The sequence below is a fragment of the Leishmania braziliensis genome, chromosome 19 (genome assembly GCF_000002845.2).
Source record: "Leishmania braziliensis MHOM/BR/75/M2904 complete genome, chromosome 19".
Lineage (NCBI taxonomy): Eukaryota > Euglenozoa > Kinetoplastea > Trypanosomatida > Trypanosomatidae > Leishmania > Leishmania braziliensis.
In genome coordinates this window covers 677947-700179 of record NC_009311.2, presented here as the reverse complement: position 1 = coordinate 700179, position 22233 = coordinate 677947, and the positions used below count along the sequence as shown (strand labels likewise).

General features: G+C 53.4%; 9 protein-coding genes across 9 annotated transcripts; all 9 read right to left on the bottom strand.

The window, feature by feature from the left end:
* Positions 1-190: 190 nt before the first annotated feature.
* LBRM_19_1780 (conserved hypothetical protein) lies at positions 191-2809 on the bottom strand (the record flags this gene model as incomplete). The annotated part of the gene is made up of 1 exon (XM_001564221.1): positions 191-2809. One exon carries the CDS (start codon positions 2807-2809, stop codon positions 191-193), a length of 2619 nt encoding a protein of 872 aa, XP_001564271.1.
* Positions 2810-7081: 4272 nt separating this feature from the next.
* Positions 7082-8047, bottom strand: LBRM_19_1770 (conserved hypothetical protein; the record flags this gene model as incomplete). Its single annotated transcript, XM_001564220.1, has 1 exon — positions 7082-8047. The coding sequence occupies one exon, from the start codon at positions 8045-8047 to the stop codon at positions 7082-7084; it is 966 nt and encodes a 321-aa protein (XP_001564270.1).
* Positions 8048-9441: 1394 nt separating this feature from the next.
* Positions 9442-9786, bottom strand: LBRM_19_1760 (conserved hypothetical protein; the record flags this gene model as incomplete). The annotated part of the gene is made up of 1 exon (XM_001564219.1): positions 9442-9786. One exon carries the CDS (start codon positions 9784-9786, stop codon positions 9442-9444), a length of 345 nt encoding a protein of 114 aa, XP_001564269.1.
* A 772-nt stretch (positions 9787-10558) lies between these two features.
* LBRM_19_1750 (eukaryotic translation initiation factor-like) lies at positions 10559-11395 on the bottom strand (the record flags this gene model as incomplete). Its single annotated transcript, XM_001564218.1, has 1 exon — positions 10559-11395. One exon carries the CDS (start codon positions 11393-11395, stop codon positions 10559-10561), a length of 837 nt encoding a protein of 278 aa, XP_001564268.1.
* Positions 11396-13416: 2021 nt separating this feature from the next.
* Positions 13417-15123, bottom strand: LBRM_19_1740 (putative protein kinase; the record flags this gene model as incomplete). The annotated part of the gene is made up of 1 exon (XM_001564217.1): positions 13417-15123. The coding sequence occupies one exon, from the start codon at positions 15121-15123 to the stop codon at positions 13417-13419; it is 1707 nt and encodes a 568-aa protein (XP_001564267.1).
* A 927-nt stretch (positions 15124-16050) lies between these two features.
* On the bottom strand, positions 16051-16404 carry LBRM_19_1730 (conserved hypothetical protein; the record flags this gene model as incomplete). Its single annotated transcript, XM_001564216.1, has 1 exon — positions 16051-16404. The coding sequence occupies one exon, from the start codon at positions 16402-16404 to the stop codon at positions 16051-16053; it is 354 nt and encodes a 117-aa protein (XP_001564266.1).
* A 1229-nt stretch (positions 16405-17633) lies between these two features.
* On the bottom strand, positions 17634-19394 carry LBRM_19_1720 (oxidoreductase-like protein; the record flags this gene model as incomplete). The annotated part of the gene is made up of 1 exon (XM_001564215.1): positions 17634-19394. The coding sequence occupies one exon, from the start codon at positions 19392-19394 to the stop codon at positions 17634-17636; it is 1761 nt and encodes a 586-aa protein (XP_001564265.1).
* Positions 19395-19766: 372 nt separating this feature from the next.
* MPK4 (mitogen-activated protein kinase) lies at positions 19767-20858 on the bottom strand (the record flags this gene model as incomplete). Its single annotated transcript, XM_001564214.1, has 1 exon — positions 19767-20858. The coding sequence occupies one exon, from the start codon at positions 20856-20858 to the stop codon at positions 19767-19769; it is 1092 nt and encodes a 363-aa protein (XP_001564264.1).
* Positions 20859-21144: 286 nt separating this feature from the next.
* On the bottom strand, positions 21145-22113 carry LBRM_19_1700 (conserved hypothetical protein; the record flags this gene model as incomplete). Its single annotated transcript, XM_001564213.2, has 1 exon — positions 21145-22113. The coding sequence occupies one exon, from the start codon at positions 22111-22113 to the stop codon at positions 21145-21147; it is 969 nt and encodes a 322-aa protein (XP_001564263.1).
* Between the last annotated feature and the right edge of the window lie 120 nt (positions 22114-22233).

Here is a 22233-nt window from a genome sequence, read left to right as displayed (position 1 = left end):
TGCTGTCTGTGTAACGGGGAGAAGACGCACCACATAGCCCACGTCGGCAGCGTAGCCATGACCCCACCAGCGGCAGAAAAAAAAATGAGAGCAATTCCTATGACCGTCGTACGGTACTTCAGACTCCGCACAGACCATGTCGCACAGAAGGCCGTTAGAGATGGTGGGACACGGCAAGCAGCTCTGATCTCTACTTTGTCGCAAAGCCTGTTTGTACAGCCTCGTCCGCAGCCTCAACACCCAGCGTGGCGAACCCGGCCCCCATAGGCGGACGCCGCACCCGGTTGTCCTTGAGCCCTAGCGCCTCCTTGAACTCGCCCATCTCGAGGGCGGGGCCTTGCGCCGTGTAGTAAAAGCGATCAAGCTGTGTCGGGTTCTCCGGTGTCTCTCCAGCGTCGTGCATTTCGCTAATGGGCATGGCGGCACGCTTACCCAATGCAGCCGCGCCGCGACTTGCCTGCTCCAAGTTGGACTCGGATGGGTACGACCACTTGTACACCGATGTCGGGTGACTGGCACGGAACGGAGCAGGAATGTTCACATCACCGCGGGCCGCGTACAACTCTCTGTTCCCCTTCGGCAGGTACCCGAGCATCACCTTGATGGCACGCTGCCGCTGCAGAGACATGCCCTCATCCTTTTCCGCCCACGCCGTGCCATTCTCAAGCTTCAGCTTGTACTGCAGTCGCTGCTTCCGCGTGACCTTGTCCTGCAGATCGTCAAAGTAAATCTCCTTCTCATTCTCGAGAATGCGATCATCGCGCGCCTCCATCGTCTCCTGCGGAGTAGGGTGCGTCACAGTAGCCTTCGGAGATCGTCCTGTGGAGGGGTATAGGTAGCAGAAAATCTCGTCGTAGTTCGACTGGATTTGACCCGCGGTATGGTACGCCTTCAGCCGCATGCACTGCCGCTTCAGTTCATCCAGAATGCTCTGAAAGACGGGAAATCCCTCACGTGGGGTGCCGAACTTGGTCAAGTTGATCCGAATCACGTGGCGATGGAGAAGATGCTTGGCTACACCTACGCACTTGAAGCGTATCGCGTGTGGATGAGTACCACCCTTGAAGGGCACCTCAATGCACTCCTTCGTCGGTGGCGGCTGTACGCCGAGCTTCTGAATTTTGAACTTTATCATCTCACGCATGTGCTCACGGTGGTCACCGATCATGCACAGCGCAATGATGCGGCGGTCCGTCTTCTGTGAGTAAAGGGCGCCAATGCGAATCAAATCCAGACCCAGCTCCTGCGCCATCCGCCGTGCTGCTGAAACAGGTATGTCGACGTCCATATTGACAGACTCAATGACGCTTCGCCCGTCATACTCGCTGTCCGGCGGAACCGGCAGCGGCTCGTTAGGGTTGAAGGAGACTCTGGGGCCACCACCGGGAGGCATGAACTGGCGAATGCGGACAAAAGGCTCCTGAATCATCTCGTTGATTGGGTGCCCCTGAAAGTACAGAAGCGTCTCCTTGCGAACCTTGTTCGTGCTGTACTCCGTCTCGCTGGTATCCACGGCCCCTTCCTGCAGCATCTCTCTCGCAATTGCCTCTTGCCGATATGCACTACGTTCTTCCACACGACGTCTGTTCTCATCGTCGACCCAGTAATCCACACCGCGCACCTCCAGAAGTGTGTTGTCGGTTGGTCTCTGATGATACGCGTCATAAACGATGCAGTTCGTGTCCTCGCCTTCGCAGGGTGGAGTTGGCACAATCGAAAGCCGCGACTTGTAGTCCGTCCGCGCGTCCACTACGACCTCCTTTGGCGCGCTGCTGACACCGCCAAGGAGCGCCATGTCGGGCGCGCCGACGTCTGCGGATAACAAAGTCCTCAACTGTTCCGCGTCATCGGGGCCTTCGGCGGGAAAGTGAGGATTCTCCGAGGCGGGAAGATCAGTGTTGGCGCCGACACTAGCGCCTCGGTCGACGCGGCAAAGGCTGATACCCTTGCTGTTTGTGGTCCTGCTGCATTGAAGCCGCCTGTTCTCCTCCTGTTGCGCCTGGTATGCCTCAGCGTAAAAATGGTATGCAGCCAAGTTGCGGTTAGTAGCATCTCCAACGACTGTTTCGCTACGAGCAGCGAAGCGGAAATCGGAGGCGGCAAGATGATCAAAGGACGATGACGGCTCCCACTGCATTCGCCGACCGCGTTGGCTGCCACCAAACTCGGCGTACACCCGGTCACACGGTGGAAGCCTGGCACCCCTCTGGTGGTACTCCCGCATCATGTCTCGCTCGAGTCTGTCAAGGTCGCTCCCGAATATTGTGCTTGTCGGCTTGACGGCGTAGAGCCGCTCCATGGCATCCTCGTGTGATGGCCACGCCTCTTCTGGTGATGACGTCACGGCGAGTGACAAAACCGGGGATGACGCGCTCGCCGCACTCACTGCTGCTGCGGAGTCGCCAGTCTCGCAGCCAAAAAAGGTGGTGTGCGGTGAGTGAAACGTTGGCCTGCTCTCCTTCTCCTCGCCTTGGTAAATACTATCGGCAACCTCTGTCGGTAGGACCCTGCTTGCAGACAGAGGGGACGACACTTCGGCAGCGCTCATGCCCACCACCTCTGCGGGTCTTGACAGGGCCTCTTCGCGCGCCTCCCGCGTCTGCTGTATGAGGTGCAACAGTTCACCTTTCACCTTGGTGAGTGTCGGGGGAGGCGAAGACGCCGGCGGCACCCGCAGCTTTTGCCGACACCTCTTTACGCGTCGTGCATTCTGCCGTTTACTGTGCAGATTCACAGTGCTCAGCTCCCCCTTTCCGCTATGTCTGCCAAACGAGTCCGGCAGTGCGTCCTCAAAGCCGCCAGGCGGCATGTGAAGCAGGCGCCGCGTATGCGGAAAGAAAGGCGCGAAAAACAGCGAATGGTTTACGGAGGCGGCGGCAGGTGCTGAAGAACAGACACCTCGTCGCGAGAGGGTGTCTTTTACTCGACGCATTGTCACACCTGAGGAAGTGGGATTAGGCTCTGGAAGCAAACCAAAACATCACTGGCGTGGCGCCTGTCTCTAGACTTGTGCACTGCGTTGTAGCGACAAGAATGTGGCCACCTTCGCTCTTGGAGCGGTGTTATGCAGCGCGCGGTCGAAAAGGTCTGAGGGTCAGTTTTCAGCAAGTAGAGAAGCGGAGGCGGTTTGGTGCTTGCGCCTCCTCGCATGCACGAAGAGGTGGCCGCTTGCAGAGCACACTCGCAAAGGTGGACCAGATGTGCAAACTGCCAGAGTAGTGCCCCCCACGTTTCCCACACACGCGCCCCCTCCACGTCGCCACCTACGGGCAGCACTGTGTTTGGTGCGTTGTCGCACTAAGTGAAGAGAGGAAGAGAAGCAAGAAAGTGATGAAAACATGGGGCAGAGCTATCGAAAGTAGACTTACGCGAGCACCTTAGCGGCCGAGGGTCAACAGAGGGTGAACGCCGCAGGGCAACCACGCGGCGTCTCTTCGTTAGAGGTGCTACAACACCGGGAGACTGCGATGGTTTAGCCATACACTGCTGATGCTTGCGCTACTGCGAGCTTGCCAAGGGAAGCAGACCTATTTAAAAGCCTTCGCTTCTTGCTAACCGCCCCTGTGGTACGAATGGGGCACCTGGCAGCGAAGGGGAAACTTCGAAGTGCAGAACGTAGTCTCCGCATACGTGTATACGTGTCCATACATGCAGCACTTATCAGCACGCTGCAAGGCGCATTACTTTCTGTGGTGGCTTCACACGTGTGATACAGTACACGATAAACAGCAAGCGTGGTTAAGTCCAAGCCATAGGGCAGCTTGACGTCGATTGGTGAAGGGTCTCAAAAGAGAAGAGCAAATGCTTTTCTATCCCTGGTGAGGGGAGAAGGTAACTCTACAGGAGGGAAAGCCGCAGGAAACGCGACATGCACACCCACTCATACATTTGTGCCTGCCGTTAAGAGCATGGAGTACTTGCCCATGACGAACCCCTTGCAAGCCGTCAGAAGCGATCCTCTTGTTGTTGCAACCATCTGCCGCACAGATAGAGAAAGGGAGGGGGAAAGATGATCGGCGCACTCAGAGAAAAAGCGCAGCTTCGTTCCTGCGCCTGCCACGCTCTCAGAAAAGGGAAACTGTGCCGCGTTCGAATTTCCTAGAGAGTCCAAAAAAACGAAACAAAAATAGACCCCCGTTATTGGCCACTCACCCCTCACCTTTTTTTTGTCGTTTTCTTCGCCTTTCACTCTCCCACCAATTCTCAACGCCCTCCATCCCAGTCTGTCCACACACCATCAAGGCCCAAAAAAAAAGGGAAGACAACAGGGGAACGAATGCCGTTCTTCTCCTCGCCAATGAACACCCTCATCCTGCTGCCCTCACAGCACACGCTACACAACCTGGCTGAGGCCGCTACACCCATGATGAGTGAGCTCCTAAGACAGAAGAAAAGTTGATTTGCACCAAAGACATTTTACTGCATCTTACTCCTTTCTATCTCCCAGAGCGTCCACCCCACTATGACCAAGTCAACAACGACACGCATAGACGCGACCACAGCTCACCTGTGCCCCCCTTCCCCACTGATTGCCAAGGACGAGCCGTCTGCCGCCGCATCGGGCCATGCGTCTAGCGGGATCGTCGCGTTCCGTCGCGTCCCCTCTCCGCACGCGTGCTGCGCGATGGGCACCAGACGGGCCTTGGTGGACTGCCCGCCTGGATCCAGGCGATCCGCCTCCAGGATCCTGCTCGGAGGCGGAAGCGGCGGGGTCTGCCATGCGGGTAGCAGGGGGTGATCCAGGCGCATGCCGGACGAGCCCAAGGAGGGGGTGGGCCAGCTCCAAGTCAGGGTTCTCTGACCCCCGGCACCCGGTTTGTATGCCATGCTTCGCCCTCAGGCGCGTTGCGCCGCTCACGACTACCCCTCGTGCTCCTCCGGCCTCTGCACGCTTTGTTTGGATGCGACACACCAGGCCAGCCTTGGCTGGCAGCGCGGGCGCACAGTGCTCGCACTTTCAGATCCCGGGGCCTGTTTCAGGACGGCGTGACTGTCGGGGGGCTCGCTGCCTTCGCCTGCCACCTCCGTCGATGCCACCGGGGGCGTGTCTGAATGGCGTCCCCGCGTGTGCCGCGACAGGCGGGACGCTGCGGTGGGGGTGTCAGGCGGAGGGGGCACAGGGGGGCAGCCATAGACACCCGGCAGGGGAAGCCAAGCAGCGCGAGTGGGGGTGCACGTGATCAGATCGCTGCGAGCCTCGAGCGGTCCGCGAGTCTTGTGTAGCATGCCGGGCACAACGCCGGGTCGGCCACCCTCATGGCAAACACAAGCGGGGGTGGGGGTACCACAGTGCCAGCGGAGTAGCGGGCAGCACACCATCCGCACGCCACGCTGTCGCCGCGAGTCACCCGCCGCTGCAGAAATCGAGAGTGTGGGCAGCCGCCCGTGCGGAGCGGGGCGAGGATAAATCTCTTCGTCATCTCACAAGTTGGACATGCTTCCTCCTTGCTGGGGGAGAGTTGCCGCCAGGTAGCTTTTCTCTCAGCGTGTCGCACTGTGTAGCGCGATTTCGGAGGGCGTTGGCCTGGCGTCTGAGACCGATGACCAGGTGTGTTGTCTATGCAGTTGACGTCGGAGATTCTGGCATTGCCGATTTTGCAGTCGTAGCATCTTCGCTGCGGTGCTCTTTGGCTACTGTGGATTAGACAAGCTGAAGCGAGTGGTGCACGTGACGGTCGAGTAGCGCCAGCATTGGGGTCCACGTGCGTTGTACTGTGCCACCCTGCACCGTTGTAGGGCCCGTGCCAAGCGCCGTGGGGAGGGAGAGGGTGAACCTGGGATAGCAGCCACACGTATTCCTCTGCGTCTTGGCTGACCGAGTTCCCTTCGCAGCAGTTCAAACCGCAGCTTCATTGCTGCACACTCAGTGCGATAGCTGCAAGAAAAAGGACTGCAGCCCCTTGTCACTAAGCATGTGGATGTATTATTATCATAGAGCGTCGCTGCCGGTCCTGACTTGATGTCTGCCTGGGCAGCACTATCTGTCCGCAACGAGTGGGGGTACTTCGCAAAATCTTCCCTTCCTTGTGCAGAACATAAAAGGACGAAAAACATAGTGCGCATGCACAAAGGGAAAAAAAGCAGCCGCATATAGGCACTTCGAATGCCAGCGGCCCACAAGTGCTGTGCATGGGACCATGGGAAGGAACAACGGTGTCTCATCGGGTAAAGGAATTACCTCCCCATAGTGTGCATGCGATATCCCGAGTATCCTTCGCAAGTTATGCGAGCATTTATTAGCAAGCAACGAAAAAAAAAACAGCAGAAAGTAAACGAAAACTCGCTCTTCTCATCGCACGCGTGTTGTCAAAAATTGGCCACGCTGTGTACAATGGTGTGTAGGACGCTAACGAGAAAAGTTATCAAAAGATATAATATGCATGTATGTATGTATATATATATATCCAATGAGTGTCGTGACTTTCCACTCGTGCTTTTTGCTCACGTTTCCTCTCCTCATCTCCTTGCCAGAGTCACTCGCACAACTACCAAGCAGTACGCATAATAATACGTGACAAGACTTGCGCACACAACACTGTTTTGACCTCCAGAAGAACGCACGTCTCCATTAGTAAAAGAGATTCAGACGAGCTGGGCGTTTTTTTTTTCAGAGTGTTCATTCGCCGCCGCGGAACACGAGACCGAACCCCCACCCCCCCCCGGCCGCAAACAACACACGCGGACTCACGGTCGTGCTCACCACGCCGCGCCTCCCCCGGGGGTGGCGCCCAGGACCCACATCAGCCGACAGCGAGGGCCGGCTAAGACATGCGCAACCCGCCTCGACACCCCACCCACCGCACGGATGCCGCAAGGGTGCCCAGCGCCGCAGGTCGACCCGACGCAACGCCACCCACGACCTGACCGCCGAAGTTAGTAGAGATCCGTTGCCCTGGCTTCCCCATGCCGAAGACATTGGAGCCTGTTGCCGCCAGAAGCGATTCGGCGTTGGCAGGAATGGGGACCTCTTGGCCTCCCCGCACGGATTGGGGGTACTGGGCACCGATGTCACGCACTGCGGTGACCCCCTTTATCAGGGACGAGCTGGACGGAGTGAAAGGAAAAAAAAAGTAGCAGTCTATTACGCGCCCTTTTCATCATTTTCATCGACATTGAAGTGCTTCTCCTCGTGCTTGTCCTGGAGATTGACAACCTCCTTTTTTCCCGCTTCTAGCATATTTAGATGCGTGTACCAGACCACCCCGAATAGCGTAATGATGATGCCGAGGAAGATGCGCGCATTAATCGGGTCGCCAAACCCCAGAAACCCGAGAGAGAGAATGACACACAGCTTGAAGTGCCCCAGCACGTTGTACGTCACAGGGGACGTCTTGCCAATCACCAGGAAAATGGAGATGTTCACCAAAAATGCCAGGAATCCTGAGAAAATGATGAGTAGGACGGTGGGCCAGCATGGGGCGTAGTACTTGTGCGCGAGATCGTCGGCGAAGTACGCAATGGGCAGCAGCATTGCGCACGAAAGGGAAGCCTGATTATAGAGAAGCTGAAAGCTGTCGCACTGAAACTCCTTCTGCTTCGTTCCCACCCATATTTGATACATGCACGTAATAAAAAGCGCCGAAAGGCCTATCAGCGTACCCGCCACGTTGGCCGTGGCATCGCTCACCGTGGCGAGACTCACACCGATGCAAATGGCCGTCAAGGAGAGCTTCACCTTCATGGAAAATGTCTTTTGATAGTAAAGGGTCTGAATGACAACCAGCATGGGCGTCGTCAGCACTTTGGTGAGCTGATAGAAACCAATGCTATTGTATATCAGCGACAGGTTGGTCAGGGCCACAAAACCGCAGAATCCCAAGCAAAGAGGAAGGATCTTGGCGACAGGGACGCGCTTGGGCTCAAAGACACCCATCATGCGGCAGATGAACAACCCAAGGGTTGTGATGAGGAAGTGAATTGCTGTCAGGAGAGTGCCATAGGTGAAGCCGTAGCGTACGAAGATCACTTTGTTCGTGTACACAATGCCGATGCTGCTCAACGCGTTCAGCCCCAGGTAGAACAAAATGCGAGTCTGCTCTGTTGACATGCTGGATCAGGTAGAAGTTGTGAAAGATGAGCAAAGGAAATAGATATATACACCTACATGCACTAGAAGGAAGAGGAAAAATTGGAAGTGGGAGAAACTAGCTGGCCGGGTAAACAGTGAAGGTAACCTGCTGTTGTATTCGCACGCGTCGGATTAAAGAGTGTTAAACCAGCGCCCGTGATTATGAAGAGAGAAGAACCCGAAGGAGTCTGAAACGGGAAAACCCTGAAGACAGATGAGGAGGGGGGAAGAAGAGGGAAAATTAGAGAAGTTCCAGCATAACAATTCATCGCTTCGACTCATTGCTATGTGCATGTTCACTCGTACAGTCAATAGAGAGAGACATATCGCGCACTCTGCGAGGTCGTGCAGATACAATGTGCCACATCCACACACATGCCGCCACTGAAGCACCGCTGCGGTGCAAATGGCATCTGCGTCTCACCGCTGCCTCAGGGGACGTGTTTCTTTTGTGGTTGTTCCCTCCTCCACCGCCCCCCCTTTTGTGGTTGTGTGCTCTGGTTTGGCCACTATTTTCCCCTTACACTTACAATCAGTGACACCTGAGCCAAAAAGGAAGCGACAAGATGAACCGCCAGCGTGCGAGAGAAACAGTACGAGCGAAGAACGCACAGAAAAAAAAAAGGTAAAGTGTGAGGCTCGCCATAAACATGACGCGCCCCCACCCACCCACTCACCTCCACCCCTCCGTGAGAGGTAGTGAACCAAAGACTCACCCAAGCGCACTGAAGGGCACACACTCACAGGCACGCTCCGAATCGATGCAAATGGGCGCAAAACAAGACAAAAAAAAAAGGGTTGCCAACAGTCGCTGCATTTGTGCTGATCCAGGGACAGAGAAACGCGGCTAACAGTGTCGTGATCCAGTCAGCAGTCATGCGGGAAAGAGCACGGCAGAGATTGGTACGACTTGTTCCCATGAGCGCCCCGTTATGCAACGATGACCTGATGACCCCCTCCATCAGCCAACCGCGGCGCTGCGAAGACCGCCTCTCATCTCTGGAGGGGAAAAGGGTCAGAGAGTGCACCACGGAAAGAGCACCCGAAAAACACGATAGTGTTGCACCTTGGATGCCATTCGCTTGTCATTGCTTAGGCGGTTGCACACGCAAACACCAAGAGAGAGTGTGTGCAAGAAAGAGGAAGAAAGGGATTAAAAGATGTGAACAACCTGCCAAAGGAAAGCAAGACCTCTCAATAAACTTCTGTGATAGGCAGGTAGGTGAGCGGTGGATCGGTGGAGAAAAGAGAGATAAGGTGAGTTACACACTCGAGGAACCTTATCGTCAGAGCAGGCCTTGCTTCCCGCCTCTCGTCTTCAGTACTCTGCCTGAACCTATTCTCAGTGTCGAGGAGGATGAGCCGACATCATATCATCTGGTAACGTGGAGTAATGTAAAACTATAAGTCCACATCGTATCGGAGACCATCCTTAATAGTAAAGTATTGGCGTTGATTATGCCGAGTAGTGCCTGCGGCGTCACACAGAGAAGGGAGAGCAGGTTCTCTGGGGATGTCAAGTTTGCCGGTACAACTTCGCTTCCAGTGCCCAAGAACGCCAATGCTCCTGTTCCACCGCTCACGCTGCGGTAGATAGAGGTGGTGATGGGAACTAACGGCGGGAGCATCCGATTGGCCTGCTGCGGGGAGCTTATGTGCAGCCGGGCGTACATGCTAGCCGGAATGCGGCAGGAACTGGCGACGCGGCGACCAAACATCTTCCCAACACGACGAAGAAGAAAAAGCAAGGGAAAGGGAGAAGCAAGACCGCGCTCAAAGTCCGAGCTCCTTTTTCCTTTGTTTTCTACCTTGAAGGAAGTTGAGGAGGGGTGTCTGATATCCACTGAGCCACCGGTGCATGCATGTGACAAGCGAAACAAGAAAGGAGGTGTGGACGAGGGAGGAAGAGGGAGTGGAAAGAATGAGTCATGGGGAAAAGAGGCAGAATGGAAGAAGGGTCAGCGCTTCCAAGTCAGGTATGTGTGTTTGCCACATCACGCTTGTGTGTCAGAGAACTCACTATGTTATGGAGAAAGTGCCACCGAGCCTAAGAAAGAGCCATTGGCATGACGAGTGAGAGCGCCTACTTGGCCAATGAGTATTATCTTCATTGAGACTGGCGTGGTTGTAACGTGCTCGCAAGTGAGCACACACGCCCCGGACGAGAGCAGGGGGCGCGCGTGTGAAGACACTTTTCTGCCTTTTCTGAAGGTGTGTGTGTGTGTGTGTTTGAGTGCCCAGGAATACAAGGTGGCAAACAAATACTCTGATTTCTAAAGATGAGGTGAACGGAAGGTGAAGGGCGGTAAACATCTTCCTCCTTGATGGCCGAATGAAACGAGGAGGCGTGGCAATGGTCCAGCAAGTTGCGGTGCATTGGCGTGCGTGCCACGACGGGGTCAAAAAGACACACAACAGCCGCTGATGGGAGAATCACTGACACGCAGCACGCGTTGAGGTTGACAGGCCAAGGTGTCGCATCACACGATTTCACCCCCTCACATCGATTGCAAGAGTGTACTTGGGCCTGAACGTTGGAGCAACCCTGCTGCCGCCCTTCACAAAATCCAGCCTTGCCTCCATCAAGTCCCGGTGTGCCATATAGGTGATTGCTGATGGAAACCCAGAGACCTCTCGCGTCTTGGCAGCTGGAGAACGGTCTGGGGACCATGGCATCTCCATCGGTGTGTCAATTTCGCCGTTCCGTCCATCTCTACTCGTCTCCTTCGACAGGAGGCCTAGGCGCAGCTCCTTGCGGATGTACTCGGCAATCTCCATCTGCGACACCCTGTCGTCAGCACGGCGAGTCCACAGACAAAGTTTCCACTCACTTAGCAGAGGCGCCACGTGGCCAGAGGGCAAGGCGCGTTGCTTCCCGCGACTCACAGTGACGCCGCAAATCTCCTCCTCGTCACCAGGAAAGAGCTCCCCAATCGCAGAGAGGCACAGGGTCTCCCAAGCCACATCGACGGGCTGCAAATCACCCCCACCCTCTGACGCCTTGCTGGTAAAGGGAATGATCCACTTTCCGCCCCGACGGTTCGCCTCGTGCTCCCACATTGGGGCAATGTGTTTTCGAAAAAGGTAATAGGAGCTGTTCGGTGGAAGCTGCGATGGCAAGATAGTGCAGTTGAATATCCCCCAGAAGCCTTCGGCACTGTCGAACAAGCCGATGCTCTTTACCTGCTCCAGCCAGTTGGAATTTTCTGTGCCGTGGCCTTGCTGTCGGCGCGGGATGTCGCACCACATCTCCCACGTCCCCCACAGCAGAGTAAGTGGTTGCTCATCTGTCGCAGCGCTCTCTGGGGAACACCTATTCGGATCCATGGCGTCAAGGTGCAAAACAAAATAGGAGCTGAAGCACACCTCAGGAAGAAAAAAAATGTGATATGATGTCTATCAGTCTATGTGTATGATGCAGAGGGCGCCCTCGATAACTACGGTGAATGGAGAAAGTGTATGCCCCTTGATGCTCTAGGGATTTCTTCAATCTGAAGAGCACCTGCAGGTTCTCTGTGTAAGACTCGTTCTTCTGACTAGGTCGCTCTTTTTGAAGAGGAGCGGAACGCGTAAAGATGAAGGAACGGCAGTTGTAGCGATGAATGGAGCTGAGATCAGATGTGTTAAGGAGGAAGGGACTGATTTCTTCCGGTATTCACACATTTCCATTTGCCTTCCAGAGACCAATTGACGATCGTTCTGAAAAAGACACTGGGGCTCACTCTCAGAAAAGGAAGCGCCTGCAGCGGGAAAAATAAGAAACCTTGTTCTCCTCCAAAGGAGCCTTCGAAGCAGATGGGGGAGGGTTTACTCAGACTAGCACATACAAGCACCTGTAATTCTCCGTTCTGAATGAATTGCGTGCCACTGTTGGCTCCACTCCACATCAGAAATGAAGGAATAGGCAAACACTGAAGCCCTTCGTGCGCAGAATGGGGGCAAAAGAGAACAATTTCAAACATCTTCAAGGCCGTCTATAGTGTGCCTAACAGACATTTCTCTCAGCGTGTTCATTCGCCGCCGCGGAACACGAGGCCGAACCCCCACCCCGCCCCCGGCCGCAAACAACACCCGCGGACTCACGGTCGTGCTCGCCACGCCGCGCCTCCCCCGGGGGTGGCGCCCAGGACCCACATCAGCCGACAGCGAGGGCCGCCTAAGACATGCGCAACCCGCCTCGACACCCCACCCACCGCACGGATGCCGCAAGGGTGCCCAGCGCCGCAGGTCGACCCGACGCAACGCCACCCACGACCTGACCGCCGAAGTTAGTAGAGATCCGTTGGCCTGGCTTCCCCATGCCGCAGACATTGGAGCCTGTTGCCGCCAGAAGCGATTCGGCGTTGGCAGGAATGGGGACCTCTTGGCCTCCCCGCACGGATTGGGGGTACTGGGCACCAATGTCACGCACTGCGGTGACCGCTGTCATCAAGGTAAAGGAGGAAGAGCCCACAAGAACATGTAAAGAAGGGGGCTGTGGTACAGGGGCATTGTAGGGAAATCAGCAGCTCTCTACTACTGGTCACCGCAATGGCGACAAAACAACAACAAAGCGATAGAGGTAGCAGAAGGACGGATAAAATGCGTGCGGGTCCTTTTCCTTTAGGATGTAAAAGAGCACCGAAGAGTGAAGGGAGGAAAGCGAAAAGGACTAGAAGCATCAGTGCTCTCCGTCAAACCCCTCTCCCAAAAAAAAAAAAACACACACACACACGAGTCGAGGATTGAAAAGAAAAAAAGACACTCACTGGGTAACCCCTCGCGGAACAATTTCCAAAAGAATGGAAAGCGGAGAAAGAGCTGTGAACGACGAATTCGTCTCATCCCTGGAGATATAAAAGACATGGGCACAAGAAAACAGTGAGGAAGACATAAGCGGTCGAAGGCAGCATGGGAAATGGTACTCAGAAAGGGTGAATGGAAACAAACCAAAGCAACATCCCCTCCCCCAACAAGAAAAAGGTGGGGAAAGAGAGAAAAAAAGTCTGGCGCCGTGGAAGGCGGTGCTAACAAGAAAACAGACAAAATAAGGTCGGGGAAACTAGATAAGAGGGGGAGGTCATTTTTGAAGTCGTCGGTACTGGGCGATAGAGAAAAAAAAAACAAAGCAGACAATAATTGAAAATATGGAGAGGGCAAGAAAGCAAATCAAAGCAAAGCTGAGAGCAGTATTAAGAACTGAGGTAGAGTAAGCAGGAAGGAACCCCTGCCTTCGTACTTCTGTAGAAGGTCGTATGTGCCATGAATGTGAGGATGTGCACTAGGCCTCGGAGAATGGGGACGAATTGCTTCCACACAGAGGCACTGACATGAAAATGCACAGTCAAGATTAGAAAAGCCGAGAGCCTCTAGTAGACACTGAAAGCCTGCTCGCGACCGCTGGAGGAATGAAGCGCCTCAGAAAAGGGCTCACCAGCCTCTATGTCGTTTACAAGCTGACGCGGAATCGTTGTCACGAGTCCCTGTGCATCCTGTACGAACAGCCACCCCTCACTCTTGCGCAGCGAGTGGACAGAGTTCTGAAACGAAGTGGAGAGCAGCTGCCACACAGACGCGCTGTGATTGAGCCTCTTCCCATGAACATTCTCATCGTCCCCCTCCGCCTCTGAGGTGGCGTCGGTGTACGGGGCATGGTGCTTAATCCAAGGTGAGTTGAGGCACTCAAAGGCAGAGGGACGGTCCGCCGCCCTTGGCGCAAGCATGCGGCGTAGCAAGCTCTTGGCCGGCTGAGACACGTAGCTCCACTGAGGTTCACTAAAGTCCAGACCCTCGTACACAGCCTCAATATGCTCTTTAGACGACAGACACGGAAACGGCTCACACCCCGTCAAGAGGATACATATAGTCACGCCAGCCGCAAAGATGTCCATACGCTTCACCAAATCTACCGGCGTTTGCGGCTTGGCTATGTCTCCAATCAGCTCGGCAGACTGCCGGCTTGAACGAAGGCGCTGCCAAGCGTTCTTCTGTGCGTTGTAGGCGGAAAGAATCTCAGGGGCAGCGAAGCCGAGCGTTCCACACGGGGTGGACGAAATGAGAAACGGCCTGCGAGCGTTCGCGTGAGGCTCCGTGCGCTGCACACTTTCCGACCTAGGCCCCATGTTACCAACCTCATCGGGGGGTGCAGGCGGCAAAGGAGTGTCCGACGTCCGTGCTGGCGACAGGAACGCGTCTTCAGGCTCGCTTTTCGGAAGAAGCTTCGCGTACCCGAAGTCGGCAAGGCGTATGTGCAAGTCATCGGACGCGCTGGCGTGCCCCGTAGCGCACCCGCCCTCCGCGCTGAGAGACCCATCCCCTTGCCTCTGTACACTTGAATTTACAATGGGCTGTAGCAAGATGTTCTCCGGCTTGATATCACGATGCACAACCCCGCAAACCTCGTGCATAAAGTGAAGCGTTTCGAGAAGCTGGCGCGCGATGACGACCACGTCATACTCCATTGGAATCTGTTGACGGACCAGCCAGTCAAACAAGTCTCCGCCGGGCACGTACTGAAGTACAATATAAACCTCACTGGGGCCCTGCGCGACAAAGTGCAGCTGAACGACGTGACGGTGGTAGCATCTACGCAGCGCATCCACTTCCCGTTGAATGTGCTTCCACCTCCTCAAGGAGAAAACAGTCGACTTTCGGATCGCCTTCACAGCCACAGTGCAACCAGCAAGATCGGCTAGCACCTTTGCATCCAGCACGTTAATTAGAGACCGTGCAAGCTTCTTCGTAATGTCTCGACGCACCATTGTGCGATAAACCTCACCATTGGCACCTTTGGAGATGAAACACCTACCTTCGAAAAAAGTACTCCATCCGTACCGCGTGTGAGGATACGGCAGCACAACGCCCATCTGCGTGGCATGGCACAGCTGCAGCAGACGATGCTTCGCCGTCGCGTCACAGTACTCGAAAATCAGCTTCCAAACACACCGTGGTGCGTGGGCGACCAGATTCGGCTCTACTACGCACCGCCGACACACTGGCGCATACTGAGCAGCAGCGTCTTTCTCGTAATCGTAGGTTGAAAAATTAGACCCATATCGGCGCCAAACGTAGCACATATCGCAGCAAGGAAAATGACAGCGGCTACACTCCTCTAAGACGAAGCTGCTGCCCGTCTGCCATGATGACTTACGTATCGCTTTCGCGCCGCACAAAGCACACACCGCTTGCGACCGATTTGACGTCTGTGAAGTCTCTTTCCCGCTTCGTGCCCCCATCTGATCCGCCTAGGCGTGTGAGAAGGACCTCGGGGGGACTCACCCAGCTGCGTGTAATGTTTCTTCGAGGTGGTGTTGATGGGTATCGACAGACATCCCGTGAGCCCCGTGCCAGAGGTGAAAAAAAGCACCTGGTGTGACTAGTCGATTCCCTTTTGCTTTCAATAGCGTTTCTTGCGTGTGCAAGAATTAACAGAACCCAAAATATTCTAACCAGACGTGGTGCATACCAGAAAGTCACTCTGCGTTATTAGAGCCGCTTGCAGTGAAGTAAAGCGCCACACACGCCACTGCCAGCCTCAACGTCAAAGGAAAAAGAAAGCTCTACTTACAAGCTGCGTCCCAGCAGTTGCTATCTGAGGGGCGGGAGCGGAGCACATGCGCAGCATCGCAAAAGCGTAGACAAGGGAGAGAAGCAAATATTTGAAGATGGCGTAGAAGGCACATACGAGACAAGACAGTCGAGCGCTCCTCTTGGCACAGAAGAGTGCATCTGTCTCGTCTAAGCGCACCACTCGCATCACGCCCATTGGCATGGTGCCGCATAGATGCTCAAGTAACTCATCTCTACCAGCAGGGATCTGCCAAGATCCACTTTTAACCACGGTGAAGCTGACTTTTTTGTCCTTTTCGTTTGATGAAAAGGACAACTGCGCAGCGACCCCGATCACCCTTTAGTGGGGCCGATGGTATTTTTCTTCCACTCAACAAACTTGTGAATAGGAAGGGTGTTAGTATGCGTGACAGAACGCGTATTGCGGCCATGGGTCAGCTTTTCGGACCTTTGGCTTCTAGAGCCTCCATCTCCATGCGATGGCGCCGCTTCTCTGTGGCGATGCACTTCATCAAATCTACCTTGTATGGGAAGTAGCAGGCCACATGCTTCTGATAAAGCTCATACCCATTCACGTGATCCGCCTCCATGCACTCGTGAAAGAGTGTGTTGAACTTGTAGCAAGGATTGTCAGCCTTCATATCGGGATCGTATGGATGGTAGGGGTGCCGGCCAAGAAGCTCGTTAATGTGTTTGTTGCCCAAATCCTTCGTTGGCAAGTTTTGAAGGTAGGCATCATCTCCGTACATCCAATCAATGGCACGGCGAAAGTACGTGTCTTGTGGCATCCTTACCTTGCAAGAATGAGATTGTGATGCGTGTCTAGTCACTGCTGTCGATCCCTCGACTCAGCTTCGAAAAACGTGAAGACGGAAGCACAATGGGGAGAGAGGAATGCTAGAAGAAGACTCCAAGAATGGCACCTCAGCAGTGCCTGGGCGCCTTTTTTCTTTGTTGCAGCAGCACATGTCGCTGCATATAAAACAGAACGAAAGCTGCCCATTTGAGTGCACTGCTGACGTGCAGAGAAGCTCTTGAAGAATGCAAGAGAAGAAGCAGCAGAGAGCTGTTTGTTTATTTGTGTGCCTGAGCGCCACACAAAAGAAGAGCAAGACATCGAGGTGGTCGATGATGTCGCCAGGAAGATCCAGCGGAAAGCCTACTTAGATGCACTCATCGCTATCGCCTTGCTTGCCACACAGAGACGAAAATGTAATCGTGATAGCAGCCTGCAAAAGCGTCGCAACTCATGTCTGTGCCCGTCAACGCCTGGCTGAATGCTGCGGTGAAGCCCACCCCGGACAAGCCTGCGTAGATGCGCATCGTACTGTAGCACATGCGAAGCAGCTCTTCCTTCTTCCGCGGAAGACCGCCAGTACACCCTCAACGGCTCAAATACTGGTGTCGACGGGTCAGCGGCCTTCATAACGTGCTCGCCAAAAAGGTGTTTTCGACGACGAGAATCAGCCCTTCAGTCCCATATAAGCTGGCGATGGGATAGTTGTGTGCGATATCGCCAACACTGGCCTTCTTGCTGTTCGCTATGGTATTGTACTGTGAGGAAAACGTACGCGTACTTCCCGCCAAGGTCGTGCTGCACGCCTTTGAGCACCTCGCTCAAGTCAGTGTCACCGGTCGTCGTCCTGCACCTCGCTCGCGATCATCTCGATAAATAGTAACCTTGGTGATGCGTCGTTTCTATGATGCAGGTTTGCAGACCCCAGTGGCTTCACCAGCGCGACAGCCATGGCCTGTACACATACGAGGAACGGGCTCCGTATCAGCGAGAAAGAGTGCAGCGTCAAAAGTGGGGAAGCTGTGCGTAGCAAAAATGAAACATTCATTCCCGGTTCACTCTCAATTAGAGGCGTATGCACTGAGCATTGTGCCGAAGACCTCGGCAAGATCCATGTAGAGGAATACTAACTCACCCAAGGTCCCACTGCTTTGTCTAATCTTTCGTTTCTTGATTGTTCACTCATGTAGTTTATCGTACACGGCGAAGGAAACATACCCATCACTCAAATATGTTTCCAGTGCTCCATATGTTGAAGTTCAACCGCCCTTGATCCTCCAGAAGCAACAGCCGTTGCTCCTGCACACTGTCATCATCGTCTGGCTCGGCGAGCAGGTCGCATTTGACCAGCTCCCGGACAGATTGAAGAGCCTTTGCCGGACCACAGACGAATACCTGGCCCGCGCTTTGCAGGGCATCCGTGACCATTAGACGGTTCCGCTTCACAAGGTCCGTCACATACATGCCGTGCTTCCCTCTGTCGTCCTCCCGCGAAAGAGCATACTCGTACTTGGCAATCGCTCCTGTTCGCAATGCTTCTTTGAGGGTTTCATCATACAACAGCTCCGCCTTTGAGCGCACTCCGTAGAACACCCAACACGAAAAGGGGGCACTCCCAGCCACTGAAGAGGCGCGACGAAGCATCAGCTGCGTGACAGCTGCAATTAAAGGAGCAATCCCTGTACCACACCCGATAAGGAAAAGTCCGCTGTGTAAGCTCTTGGTGTGAGCAGGGTTGCACAGAGCTGTGCATCCAGCCTGGAGCTGCTGAGCAAACAGAGAGTTTCCAAACAGAGAAAAGCTGATATACACGCCTCTGGGACTCGAGGCAGCTGGATTCCTTGTCATAGAGCGCGCTGCACAACAGAGTGGATGAGACGTGTGTCCAAAAAAGAAGTTGCTGTCGTCCCCGGAGGCTTCCTGAGCAACCCTGTTGAACATGTCTGCAACCTGCAGAGCGTCTGCACTGACGGTGGTAGCAGCAGGCACATTTGCAGAGCGTTGAGCGCACACCTCCCTCATACACAGCTGAAGTGGACTTGGCGGAAATGTTGCAGGAATCCAGTTTGCCAGGCTATACTTGCGTGTCTGGAGCGGTCCACTGATCTCAAGGACACGGTCAAGTGGAATATTGACAAAGGAAAAGGCTTCAAGTACGTCGACAAGAGAAGGGTAGCAAAGCGGTGCGTTGCTTCTTGACAGTGAGCGCAGAAGCTGGGGACCTATCTCAGAAAACGCACAAGCCTCAAGAAGTCGTACCTTCTCTGGGTCGGGTGACGGGGTGGTTGAAGTCGAAGATGCAGAGGAAGACTTGGAGTCGTTGTAAACTCGCAAAAGACTCGCAAAAAAGCTATGTTGCAACAGGTAGCTACTACTACTTATATCGACATAGACAGAAAGAAGCTGCCCAAGCATCAGTGGCTTTTGCAAAGGAAGCCATGGGGGAAAGTTGTCTTCCGGCACAAACGGCGAGCGATGTAGCTCACACCATGCACATGGATCCAGGTGAAGCGCCTTGCACAGTCTTTCAACATCATTGGCATCCTGTGTACCGTGACTGTTAGTCACAAGCACCTCCACTACATCACCCGGTAGCATTGCCTTGCCTTTTGCAGATGTAAAGAGGTTGATAATGCTGATGCCAGGATCAGCTGGAGAAAACGAAGGTGTGCTACAGCTCACTAGCTCGATTCTGTCAATGGGAAAGAACCCCCGTGCTTTCATCTCGGCTCTCTCCCACTCATCGGGAAACCTTGTGGTTGAAACTGACGAAGTTGGTGGATCAATGTACTTCACCACAACCGTACCGATATAATTAACAATTTCTTCCTCTTCTGAGGATTGCGTGCCCTCCTCTTCGTCACCCCCACCTGCTATGAACTCCTCAAATCTGGCGAGCTCATCGTAGTAGGTATCCCACACACAGCGGGTGCAACCGCTTCCACAGCACTCCCCTGGTGCTGGTTTGCGTGGACGCTTCATGCGTCTCAGCTGATCGACCTATGTAAAGAAGTCGATTGTCGAATAATGACCCCCTGACGTCAATACACAGAAAATGGATAAATAAGTACAGTATCTATGCACTTTTGAATGGGGAAAGGGAGGAGGTATGGGTTGAGCCGCAATGCGCAAAAAATTAGTTCACGCTTCATCATAGTTTTTGTGTGTGCAGAAAAGAGTGACCCTTGATGTCCAAAAATTGGAGCGGATTTTAATTTGCACTTGATAAATCCAGCGCGTCGCCGAGCTCAGAAACAGTCATTATGCACCGTCACTAGATAATTTAAAAGCAGATGTTTTTTTTTTTTTTGAGCGATGTATGCAAAAAAAAAAAAAATTGAGAGGAACAGATTCCTATTCATTCGAATGTGAGTAAGCTTCGACAACGCGCCACAAATCCTCACGGAGTTGCGCCTTCGTTTCAATATGACTATGATTCCACACAAATGGATTAGGGGCGTCGGCTTCTTCAGCGGGGTCTCGGTACTTCGAAAAATATGGATGCTCCATCACTTGCTTCGCAGTTAATCGTCTTGCTGGGTGAAAGACTAACAGTTTTGAGAGAAGATCAGTAGCTTCCTCGGTAGCCATTGGAAAAAGATCTCTAAAAGGGAGAGCCGGCCGATGCGGCTGAGAGAGAATAAATGCCCGTGCCTCAGAGCTCAGAAACTCCATGTCATCGATAGACGGGGATCCTAGTAGGTTGACAATCATTACTAGCTGTTCGATATAATCGGTTCCTGGAAGCAAGGTACGCCCTACCATCAGCTCTGCAAAAATCAGACCAAGGCTCCAGACATCTACCGCACTCGTATACTGATTGAAACCCATCCCAAGTACCTCAGGGGGTCTGTACCATCGAGTTACAACGTACTGGGTGAGATCCGACGAGCTCATCACTTGATCATCACGAGCCAGTCCAAAATCGCAGATTGCCAGCGCGCAGTCCGCATTTACAAGCAAGTTACTCGGCTTTAGGTCTCGATGCATCACTTTGGCAGAGTGGAGGTAATGTAATCCACGGAACGCTTGAATCATGAAATACTGTAGATGTTCATCAGTGAGCTTCTGCCGACTTCGTATAATACGATTTAAATCGGTGTCATAAAGATCCATTACAAAATAAATGTCCTCGAACGTTTCTTTTGAGTGCGGCCGCAAGAAGTGGTGGAGGCGAATCAGGTTACTGTGCTTCAGAGACGTCATTATCTCCATCTCCCGCAAAATTCGTTTCCCTTCGCGAAGATCACCAAAAACGCGTGACAATCGCTTGATTGCCACCCGCTCACCTGATCTGTTTGCGACCGCTGAACACACAGTCCCATACGCACCAAATCCGATAATCTTGACCAGATCATATTCCCTGTCCACTTCGAACCCTTGCCCCCGGACGCTATATATTTTTTTACCGCTGGGCAGTTCAGCTAAAGGGACGAGTTGAGTCATACTTAGCTATGAACCCTTTCGTCGCACTCTGAACTCTGTAGTAGCCATACAACCAGGATCAGTAACAGTAGTTGAAAGAGATGTGAATAAAGTAGCTTTTTAGCATTTTATAAATAGGTTCTTGAGCGAATCCAATCGACTCGGAAAGTGTGTAGCGGGTTTATTGAGTTTTACAACATTCTGTTTTTGTAGCGCGAGAAACCCTCCTCGCTTGCAAGCAGGACAGCACATTTGCCACTAGTGGGACACTGAAATTAATGAACCGCATATTGCTTTTTTTTTTTTTTCATGATACATCGATCAGACATGTTACAATCAACATCCGCGTGGCTTTAACAAACTTGGCCCGCACATCATCAGTCACAATAGATACTGGCAGCTGAATCACATTTCCATTGATCTCCAGGGTGTCTGTTGTTGCAGAAAGATCTATGTCACGAAGTGAGGCCACAGTGTCAGGCACTAAAAATCGAATGACTACTTTTTCTTCGATATGCTCTATGGAAAAGCGGCTCCAGTTACCCTCATCTTTTCCTTTAGGCTTAGTAGTAGATGCAACGAGCATGCTGGAAGGGTGCAGCTTTGGCGTCTTATCGTCAGGCTTCAGTGTTTGCACAGGTAGACATGGGAGCTGTTCCATGCTTCGCGTGTCAATAATTTGACACTTATCTCGCAGTGACTGCGGAATGTGTCCCAAAGGATCTGGGGCATTTCCAGAACCTTCACCACTCCCATCAGGGCCGTAGAGTCGTGCACTTCCGTTCACTAAAAACCCTTTTTTGATCCCAGGAGTTGATATCACTTCACACACCAGTGGTTGCTTGGGCTCTGGTACATGTGACTTCATTAAATTAAGTACGTCCGGAATTGTGTTCTGCTCTTCCTTGTGAGACTCTGAACTACTCGACTTCCTCTGAAACAAATTAATAGCCTCCTTGGTGATTTCATCCACTGGTATCCCGACGGTATCCGAAAAGTAAAGAGGATTTCCAGCGATTCGACAAGTCCTCGGTAGTAGTTGCACGCCACATTCATTTCGAATCCACTCAATCGCAAGCCTCACTAGCTTCTCCGTCAGGTGTTGAAAAAGGTGATGCTGAGGTGTACACATCTTAATCAAAAGCGTGTGTACAACAACGTCCACACAATATGCATAATCCTCACGTTTCGTCTTCTTTGGCTCGCTCACCGAAATGGGAATAATAAGGTTATCCACCCCATGATGCGCTATGTACTCAGCATCCACTGCGTTCATGCTTCGGGCAAGCGGGGCACCAACAGAATCGTGGCCGCAAAGATTCACCACAAAAGTAGAACACTCATCCGCAGTGTTCGCCGCGAAAGCAAAACCAACCAAGAGGCCTGCTGCTGTCAG